At 38.4% G+C, this 11041-nt stretch overlaps 1 protein-coding gene across 3 annotated transcripts in view; it reads right to left on the bottom strand.

Moving 5' to 3' along the window:
* The window catches only part of KLF3 (Kruppel-like factor 3 (basic)), a 25212-nt gene that overhangs the window by 5556 nt on the left and 8615 nt on the right, over positions 1–11041 (bottom strand). For all 3 annotated transcript variants that reach the window (XM_009321385.1, XM_009321384.1, XM_009321386.1), the window contains 3 exons: positions 8938–9035; positions 1497–1992; positions 889–1039 (listed from right to left, as the gene is read on the bottom strand). In XM_009321385.1, the coding sequence (XP_009319660.1) occupies positions 889–1039; positions 1497–1992; positions 8938–8994 (704 nt within the window). In that variant the 5' untranslated portion in view covers positions 8995–9035. The remainder of the gene's footprint in view (positions 1–888; positions 1040–1496; positions 1993–8937; positions 9036–11041) is intronic.

The raw sequence follows: 11041 nt of genomic DNA on the forward strand, positions 1-11041 counted from the left end.
GGCCCATTCCATGATTTTGTTAAGTTGACAGAATTTTCCCTGGGAAAATGGGAAATAGAAGATTGCCCATAGTTCCTCAGGTACTTCCTGAGAAATTTTTAGTATTTCCAATTAAAAAGTTTCTGCCCCAGACCTCACTACTTCTTTCTAGCCCTTGCTCTGCCTTCTGCAGACAGGACTGTTTTAAATGCAATTAGATCTGTGATCCAGTTCATGCAGTGGCCCCAGTAACAGTTGTACCAGCACAATGAGTTGGTACTGGGGTGGAAACAAGTGGCTGGGAGGAGAGCGAGCTTCAGGAACTACCTGAGCTGCCAAAAAAACCACCCACGGAACAACGGCCTCAGGTAAACATGGAATTTCACTGGATATATACTGAACTTGTAGGCCTCAGGGGGTTCTTTCCACCAAGTAGCCAAAATTTTTTAAAAGACAAAGAGGTTCTCCAAGAAAAGAAAGTCACAAGAATCTTTTTAAAGAAAGGTATTTTAGGAAACAAATACAGAGATCAGTACGAAATGTCGTCACAGTATCTTTCCAGTTTGCTGCTGGTTTTACGTAAACAGGTATCACCGGCTTACTGGGAGTCCTACTTTCAGTAAATTGTAGGATTGGGACTAGCATTGCTTTACAAATGCATTATATAAATGGCAGATCTATGTGGTTGCGATGTATAAATACGTATCAACTCCTGTATTACTGAAGAGGGGAAAAAAAAAGTTGAAATCACATTTCACAGTGGCAGTTGGGGGGCAGGATATTTGTCTGTATTTTATCACAAGTTCTAAAGCACAGCAATACTCCCTCCCACTCCTCAAAATTGCTAACTGCTGCAGTGAACTGCTTTTCATTCTTCTGTTGATCTTGGGACTACTGTTAGCTACTTACTCTTGCAACATTACTTGCTGGGGAGACAATGGGGTCATCACTGGAGGTGACATTTGTTCAGGATAGAAGTCAGTCTTCGATGGTTCACTTCCTGGCTCTACTTTGATTGTTTTCTTCAGTGTAGGCTTCTCGTAAGACTCAATGACAGGCACTGTATGGGGGAGGGTAGGAGAGGGAACACATCAAAAATATGGAGAGTTATGGAAATAAAAAATATACGTTAAAAATCTATAGTTAAAACAAAAGAAATCCCCCAGCTCTGTATTTAGTGCAACAATTTATGCTAAAATACAAAATCTTCCAGTTTTACTCTACCTCCTGACGAACTATGATTCAAAACAATTCTATTCATTTTCATCAGTCCAACATTTTTATCAGTCCAAAGCTCAGTAGATAAACAGCTTTATGCAGGTATAAATCAGAACAGAATATGACCTTGGTAAGTGTGGTAAAGTATTTTCACAGTAAATTCTATGCCTGCGTATTTTAGAAGAACAGGAACGATGTTCCATTTCCTAAAATGCGAAAAACACACAAAAAAGTGCTTGGATATACAGTTATCTTCCCAGGATGAGACGGCGTAAAAAAGAAACTCTGACAACACCAACCTTGCATGCTACTTGGAGTTTCCATCTCATCTGCAAGAACTGTGGACACCATGATGGGCTGCTGAAGATGGGGAGCATACATGAAAGGAACCGGCTGGACCACAACAGGCTGTATAACCGGGAGTATTCCAGGGCTTCTCAGTCCGTGGCGTGAAAGAGCAGCGGCCATTACAGGTGGGATTGTTATTGGCATGGAGATAGGCTGTACTCCTGGGGGTGACGGTGTGAATTTACTGAGAGGTGAGCTGGGTGAGGACATAGTCAATCCAGGTGAAGTTCTCCTATGCACAGTCTGAAATTTTAGGGGGGAAGGAGAACTTCCAGTTGAAGGTGGTGAGCTCCGTTTGTTCACCGTAAGGTCTACTGGCTCCATCTGGATTCCATTTGATAGTCCTTCAGGGTTTGAGTAGAATTTATTGTGCAACATACTTGGTGTAGAATAAATGACGCTGTATTTGTTTGGCTTCATTTGGTCCATGTAATTGGACGGGTATGACTGTTGGAAGGAGTGGGGAAAAAATAAAGAAAATCAAATAATAAATCAACACACACACAATTACTGCTGAAAAAGAAAGGCGGCTAATAAAACTGAGGCAAAATGAAAAAGTTTCAAGAAAGCACTTTAATGTACTTTCTAAATAAAAGTGAATTAAATAAAGCCTAAGATTTCACACAAAGGAAGTTATTCAAGTACTGATTCACTAACTGTTTCAGAAGCAATGTAAAACAGATGATGAAAACAAATCCTCAAGGCTTATTCAACTCTTTTTCTCCCTTAAAAACTGCTTTTCATATACTAAGCTCCACATTACTTAACTGACCTGGGAGACTCATGGTGCTGTGCCCAGCATGTAACTATATACTGAGGAACATGGAGTCAAGCAAGAGGGGAGTTAAACTGGACTTAGAATTGCAAGTAATGGGTCCCAATCAACTGCTGAAGTAGTTGGAAAACAATCATCACTAAAGCAAGAAATTATGTATCTGAACCCTACAAGCAATAAAAAATACACAGCTGAACTATGTAAGCAATGGGTGAGAAACTCAAGAGTGCAAAAGGTAAATTCTAAACCTTTTTTTTTTTGAGAAATAAAGCAGCTAACTAGCCAGTCTGATTTTGGAAAACTAGTACAGGGATAAACATTTGGCATGTTGGAAGAATATCCCTGTTAGTGGTAGCTAGCAGTTCTCATTACAAGATCACATAAACCCCAAAGCTAACCTTGACCTACATGACGATCTCCACATTTTTGTGGAAATAATTTTTGTAAACCAAGAAGTATTAACATGCATTGCAGAGTATAGTACTATTAAACAACTACCCAGATCAATTTTGCATTTAAAAAGTGTTGAAAACTGAGGTTATTTACTAACAGGTAACTTAAAATGGAAACGTGATGTTTAACATAGCAGATAGGCATAGAAAATGCAATCCACACAGTTGTTTAGCCTTTAGATGTTGTAAATTTTTTGAAATCAAATGCTATCTTTGCATTCTAGGTAAGTAAAGCTTCACATTAAGGCTGAGCAGTTTCACACTAATATTAAAAAACTGCTGAATTCTTTGGCACCAAAAAGGCTTTGATGAGTGGAATTAAAAAAAAATGTTCAAAATGGTAGAAAGTGAAACAGATTAGAAGTATAAAACTACTGTATTTTTATACAACAATTTCCATGACATTTCAATCTTTTTTTTCTTGGGGTGAGAACTTCTAGCAATACATGTTCCTGGTTTCTTATCTCTGTCTTCCCTGTGAGGGACAGTTAGTTGATTTTAAATGTCAATGTTAACTAAAAGTATTTTTGCAAAATGACACAAATGTATTTTTCTTCTTTTCAGTTACTGTTTGAAACAGTGACTTTAGAAAATATTGAATTTTCCTGCTGCATTCATAGCACTGTGATAAAACAACAAAGCTGAGTCACCTGTTCCACAAAATACTCGAATAAAGCAGCATACACAATGGTGATTAATCTTCAAACAGTACGTATTATATTAAAACCTCTGAAACTTTATTTATTCTCTTTATGACTATTCTTACAAATTCGATCTATAAAAACATTAATCTTCGATGGTAATTGGTTCCTCAGAATTCTATTAAAATGCCATTATTGCAAGCAGTGCTGACTAAAACAAGTTCTGTAGATTTGCCACCACTGTTCAGCCAAGCAACGAAATTATTAGCATTCTAAGTGAAGGCCGCTGAATATTGATAGAGTTTAATATTTAACAGTATTTAGTATCTACTAAAATTGATCAAGTTATGGGCATAAGCAAAAATTCAAAATTTAAACACGTAAGAGATATTAAGTACTTCTGTTAAAATTGCTGTTATTGGTTTACTGTACGAAGTCTACTCAGTTTCAACAAACAGTAAACGTTCCACCACTAAGCATCAGTGCATTCACAGTGCTGCAGGTTTGTCAGGGATGATCACAAGGTCACTTGTTCACCTACGAACATTTCTACCATTGCAAGAATGGAAAGTAAACTAGAAAGGAAAAAGACTATGCAATTTAAATCTTGGGGAATGTTTTCGGTCAGTGAGTCTGTTAAAGAACGAAGCATCTCCAAGCTGTGACCTTTCTATATAAACCGTTATCCTCTTTCAACTCTTCAAGTAACACCAGGTGTGTGTGTTGAAAAAATACCAAACTATTAAAATGTTGCACAGAGAACTGCAAACTGGAAAACTTAAGTAAACTATATTTAGACAAGCAAGAAATACTTTCCAAGAATTAGGAAGAAAATAATAATGTTTTTAAGAAGTGATCTTGGTATTTTACCCCATATGCCTTGCATTATTTTGCATAGAAGGTTTTCATTGTTGTAAATAAGCTGGCACAGATTTAACATCAGCTATTTTTTCTGGCAGTTTGGGGAGGCTGAATAATTTTTCTAAACTTTTCTTCCTCCTGCAATTTCAACTGCTATGTTTCTATCTGAACTGCAGATAAAGTTGTGGTAGAAAAATGTGGTGCGACAAATTATCTGTGTTGGGAAGAAAAAGGGTGAAAAAGTTGAGAAGGACGCTAGAACAATAAAAAGGAGGTATCTGCTGTCAATCAGACACTGTTTGGTGGAAAACAGTTTTGCTTCACTATCAATGAAGTGTGGTTGAAACCCTGTTTGTTTGGAGTTAAGTCACACTCAGATCTATCTCCTGGTTCTGAAATTAAGCTTCTTGTATCTTTTAGCATCGCAAAGTTTCAGTTTCTAGCACCCTGGGACACAGCAATTGCCATTAGGTTGATATGAACCACTGCTTTCAAATTTGGTAAGTCACTTCCCCTTTCTTTGCCAGGGAAGTGGACAGTACCCCTTGGGGGATAATGGATGGGAGAGTAAGGAAGGCTTGACACTCTCTCTCTGTAAATCGGGAGCATTAACAATAGCAAACAAATAAAAAGCTCAACTACCACTGTTTGGCTTTCTAAATGCCACCAACTGGAAGCAGGAGTGTACTTCATAGCCTCCAAGAGCAGTCTTTTCTCACCTGTCCTAGAACTTACGCGAAGTATTCTGGTGGCACAATGGAAAATTAGATATCATTGCTCTGTTTGCCTAAAATATTTAAGCTGATACATTTTCCTTGGATTTCTACCGTTGGAATTAACAGCGTATGTAGGAATTTGGTCTCACTTGGACTGAAAAAAACCCAACAAATCTGCACTTTTCTGTAAATTCTGCTTTCCTAAACATCCCTGTGCAGAATGGTATGTCACTACAGTAGATCACTATAAAGATACAGGATTGTATTTCAACATATATTCCTTTACAGTCTCCATCTAGCTCTGTTTTATGTTTGATATCATCACTTTCCCTCTTTGGGCCTTACAAAACAATTCATTTACCTTTCCTTACTGTTTGTCCATAATAAAACCCAGAGCACTGAAGCCACAAAGGAACTGGAAAATATATCAAAGGAACTTCTACTATTTTTGAGTCATATCCACGTGGCTCATACAATTATATCAATAAATCCAAAAGAAGAATCACCATGCTTTTCCTCTTGACAATCTATCAAGAATAAAGACTGGTCAAATATGTCACAAGCACACCTATCACCACCCAGAAGACTGCTGCTTCTACAAGGGGACATTATCAAGCACTAGTCTGATATAATTTTGCTAAATTCTGTTATACTGCCACAGTGAAACGTCTTCTTTGTTGTACAGGCGAACAGATTTTGAAGCAATTCACCAAGTCTTTTATAATAACCCTACGAATTTAACTTAAAAATTTAGCCAGCCTCTTGGAAAAACAGAACAGGTGAAAAACCTGCTTGCTTACTTATGCTATTTGTCAAATCCCTATCATGTAAGAGGATGAATAGGATTTAATCCAAATAGTAGCTAATACATGAAAAAGCATTCTCACCACATGAAATTTGTATTCCAGTACGCTACTTAAGACCTCAACCCCTCATGCAGCATATAGCATCTTTAAAAACAGGTGAAACAAGCAGTTTTGGGACTGATGGAAGGGCAGAGAAAAACTGTTTATTTCAATTCAAAGTTGGATGGTAACACATGAAAAAGCAACTTCTTTCACTAAATGGTCACTGGTATTTGTCCAAATGTTTAAAAAGTTCTCACAGCAAATATTTAGGTAGGACTCAGATGACTTTGTCACCAGTTCTTAAGAACTATCACAAAATGTGTTCAGTAATTCAATTCATTAAATAGCATGAGCTGTTGGTAGAGTGATGAAATACCGTGGGTGCAAGCTTCAGTCATCTGAGAAGTATAGTTAATCCTTTCAGCCACACACCCTGAAATACAGTGGTGTCAAAACCGTAGTTTGTTTCCTTCTCCCACCCCAACTAGGGGATTTTTTAAAGACAGACTTCATACCTATGGACAGTGTATGTTCAGGTAAAATAACGAATAATTCCTAAGGGGCTTCATTTAGTTTGGCCTCTAATGATACTATCAGAATGACAGGTACAATACAAACAAATCCTGATTTAAGAATTCTGAGTTATGTCAGCCCACAGTGAACTGACTGCTATGCTCAGCACCTCCAAAACATCACACTAACAGTTTCTCTTTCCTTCCACCTTCTCAAAAGAAGGCCAAGAAAACTAACACACTCAGTGGCTACTATCCTTTCCTATGTTCTCTCCATACCATGATTCCTCCCTTTAGAGGCGTCTCCAGAGCCCCCCAGTTTCTGTTGGGGGGCTGTGGCAGCAGGGCTCCAAGGAAGCCACAAGACCAAGAAGCGCTGGGGAAACCAGGACCTCGAAGGCTTGGGGCTAAACAGCCTGTGTGTGTACAGGAGCTGAAACATACACACTCCTCAGCCCAAGGGAAACCAGAGTAATCTCCGTAAGGGGAACCTCACTCAAAAAATGTCCTTTCCTCTGGACTTTCTGCTTTTCCTTTCCTGCTTTCTTTTTTCATTATGCAATAATGAAAAGGAAAGCATACAGATTTGGTAAAATGCTCTGAATAGTCTCTAACGGCTGGTCAGAGTGATGACACCGAGTTCTAAGAACGCCCAAGATGACTCCAGAGGTCCAACGCATGGAAGGTACCACACCTCTGCAAGGAGCACATGGTATAGAATAAGCAACATTTCGAACTGCAGTCTTGAAATGCACTTGGCTCAGAAATGCTCCCTTTTTCTTCCCATTGCAGTTTTTCCTTCATCTGCCAATCTGGGGAAGACTGCTCACTCCTCTCCTGGTCAGCCTGCTGAGGGACCGACCCTGTCCATCTTGCAGAAGCACACAGCTGTCTGGGGCAGGATCTTGTGTCTCTCATGTGCATCATCCTAAGCCACTGCAGAACCTTCCGTGGGAGATGAAGGCAGATGTGTACAAAAGACAGCCCACAGTGTCTCTATAGTGATTTTCTGTTATTTGTGTAATGACACTCTCATTGTAAAACTGGCCCATTTTCCGCTTTTGATGGACACTGTTAGATATCCTTAGATAATCGTAGATAATCACCACTAATCTTAATAAGGTTATGCAGTAATTATGATTGAAGTGACAGACAGACTGGCCAATACTCATGTTCTTTCTTGACCCAAATATTGGAATTTGTCATACTTACACCCTCAGTGATAGAGCAGTTATTTTTCTATCATTGCTCTCAAGTAAATAAACCCCATGAAAGTCAAACTGTAATTTTAAAATGCATATAAACTTAACTCTCAAAACGTGTTATTAATACACTGAAGAAGTCAGACTGCTTACAGATGCATTTAAATTGATGACAATTATTCTACATCTTAAATAAAACAGGAAGCAAACTTCTCACTGGAAGATGCCATTCAGAGCCTGAGTTTAATGCACTCTAATTTATGCACACTGACTTCACCCTTTTAATTGATCAGCCTTTCTAAGGGTGCGGTTTCATGTTACACTTAAGCTGATCTTATTGCAGGCTACTGCTGAAAGGGGAGGTGCCGTTCCCTTGTCCTCCCCCTTCCCCTTGCTCTAGCATTGAGCAGCTGCAGAATGAGTCAGATCAGCTTCCCGATCTGACCAAAAAATAAGGGTATTTTTGGTTAGCAATTCTGACCATTCAATGAGCTGATCCAAAGGATCCAAATCATTCTGCGGCCACACAATTGCTTCATGTCATACAAAGGAGACACAAAGCTGGAAAGGAGGGAGAAAAGCCTGAACCTTCCCTTTCAGCAGCAGCCTGCAGTTGAAGTATACATGAAACTGCTTCCTAAGGCCGTGCTGCCCTGGCAGCCTAAATCATCACAATTCCCATTGTCCCCCTCCCAGCTACATGTTTCTGCTGCTCTTACTTTTAAGACTCTTCTCCGAGATGATCTTATACACCAAGCTGACGGAAAATTAACCCAATCGAAAAGTCTCCCCTTCCCCTTTTTTCCCCATTCCTCCTCCACTGCCCTGGTTCTCATCTGTTCACATGGTAAGGTAACGCACCCGGTTTACCCAACAAAAAGCCATCACTTCTTTTGTCAGGATTAATTTTCCGCTATTTAAAGCATAGAGTTAGCCCTAGGCACATGTTTTCAAGACCAAGAGAGAAACAGAAAAGGGGACGGTGAGCAGCTGTTCATTTAGTTCAGAGGTGTAACATGGAAACCACAGGCTCTTGCCACTTCACTGTGAAGTCTGACAACTTAATTTCAACCCACCTCCATCAGCAGCATGAGCTAGAGAGATCATATTTGCATTGCAGAGGCTGAGGAGTACTTGGATGTTCTCTCCTCTGCTCTGGGGATGGGAGCACCAGCAGAGGTAACGGGGCAGGTCATTTAAGGGCAATAAATTAATAAGCTACAGAAAAAGTTTTGCTAGAATGTAAATCTGATTGCCCTAAAACCAAAATATAACTTCACAGCCTTTCCTAGGCTAGTCCAAAGCTAGGAGGAAACTTGGTATGAATTTAAGGATGGAAAAACTATAGAGTCATCACAAAGGCTGAAATATTTTAGAAGTCTTACCACTGAAACAGGCTCCATGGCTTCTTGCTTGATAGGGACTGGGTCAAACATTAGCATCTTTTTTTATTGACCTGTTCTGATGCCTCTGATGTCCTGGCCTGCTGGGGAAAGACAAGGTGTTAGAAAGCCGCAGGAAACCCTCTAATCAACTTTCTGAACTGTAAAGACTTACTATTTTGTCAGATTAATGTGAATATTTATCCATCTCCATCTTAAATATTTGACTGGCCTTCATATAAATATTTCAGTTATTGTAAGTTTATTCTTTCCCAATTGCTATTGAAACAAAGGGACATCTGCTCACTTTAATGAAAGTTAATTTGAATTTTTATTGTGCATGCCAGCATACCAAGATCACAGAAGTGTCACTTTCATTAGCTGTCATTAGTGTGTAAACACATCACAGTTTAGACTATGCATTTCTCATCAGCATTGTAACTTCATAATAATCTTGTTTAGCTGATAATACAGTGAACTGATTCTGTAGAGGGTATCTCTTGTCCTGATAGAAAAGTTGAAACTTTCACATACAGTGATATTGAAATCAGTGCAAAAGAAAGATTAAAATCCACGACTACTTTGGAGAGGTACATTCAACACGCTGCAATGACTTAACATAAATACATCAGTTATTTCCCTGAGATAATAGATTTAGTGACAATTCAACAACAATTTGTGCTGTGTCTTCAAAAAATATGGATGTATTCTATGCAGCTTCAGTTGTTTTTTCTACAGAGTCTTCAACCTCACTTGTCCAATTCTAGCTTATCTCAAACTGCCTGAAATAGAAGTATTTAGCATAAAGGATGTCATAACTTAACTATCATACTACACATTTGCCATGGTCAACTTGGAGAGATGCTGTGAAGGAACAGAGGAGATACCTCTTCTGGGGTAAGCCATAAGGGTACAGAGTGAGAACCAAGAGAAGCAAAGGAAAGTTGTTCTCGATGACATTTAGATCTTGGCAAGCTTTTATAAATCACTTGAGGTTATATATTATATGACTGAGAAGCAAGTTCTGACCATACACTGTACAGTGCACAGCCCTGCCTGGAAGTGCTATGACCTCTATGAAGATGCGAGGTCGAACAAAAATTACACAAATTCCATTTTGACCAGTAGATGGCACTGGAAAGAAAGGAATACAGCCAGACTACACCAGCCAGACAATTTCACCCTGCAGAAGTAGGCTAAAGGCTCAACAACAGATTCGTAGTTGGGGCTGGAAAATTCTCCCAGAAATTCAAATGAAAATTTTAAGATGTACCTGCTCAAATTAAAACAATTCTAATACGCCTACACTAATGAACAATCTTGCAATTAACTATCACGTGTGTTTATAGATAAAAATTTGTTAAGAGCTTTCAGAGAAAGATGGCATGAGTTGTTACAAGTCTATCATTAATTATTCAGGGATATGAATGAAGTTTAAAGACTTCTGGAAATATATTATGACAGTGTATATTTTGAATAATGGAAACAAACAAGTATCAAAAGTAAATTATTGTCATAATTCTTCTTACAAAAGTCAAAGGACTGACAAAGCCAAATTGTAAAAAAAAAAGTGAAACAAATAGAGCAGCTCAATGCAATTTCCAGTTTAAACTCAACATGTAGTTTTATTTTAGAAGCAGTTGTGTAAGATGGCACTATTTGCTAAAAGTTGTGATAATTTTGTAAATACTTTTAAGCATGTTTGTGAGAAGGTTATTAACTATACTATTTTTCTTTGAATGGTTATCTTTTTCAGGTTTTTAACATTTCACATAGCTAGAACTAACATTTCAGAAGACTGTCTTCCCAGAAATATATCCACATAGCTATGCATTAAATATATATATGTGTATCTACGCATCACTCACACAAGTTCCCACACATATATATGCATTGTGAAAACAGAAAAAAGGTTATACTTTTAGATATAAAAAATGTTTACAGTAAAATGTAGCATCTCAGACCTCATATATAAGAATTTGGAACTACTTGCTTCCACATTTCCAGAAACTTTCGATTTTTAGTTTATATGTGCATAGATAAAGTGACACACCAATTCGTACGTTAGTAAAGGAAGCGGGGGGGGGGGAGGAAGGGCAGCAGAGAG

This window comes from Pygoscelis adeliae, unplaced genomic scaffold, assembly GCF_000699105.1.
Source record: "Pygoscelis adeliae isolate BGI_AS28 unplaced genomic scaffold, ASM69910v1 Scaffold133, whole genome shotgun sequence".
Taxonomy (NCBI): domain Eukaryota; kingdom Metazoa; phylum Chordata; class Aves; order Sphenisciformes; family Spheniscidae; genus Pygoscelis; species Pygoscelis adeliae.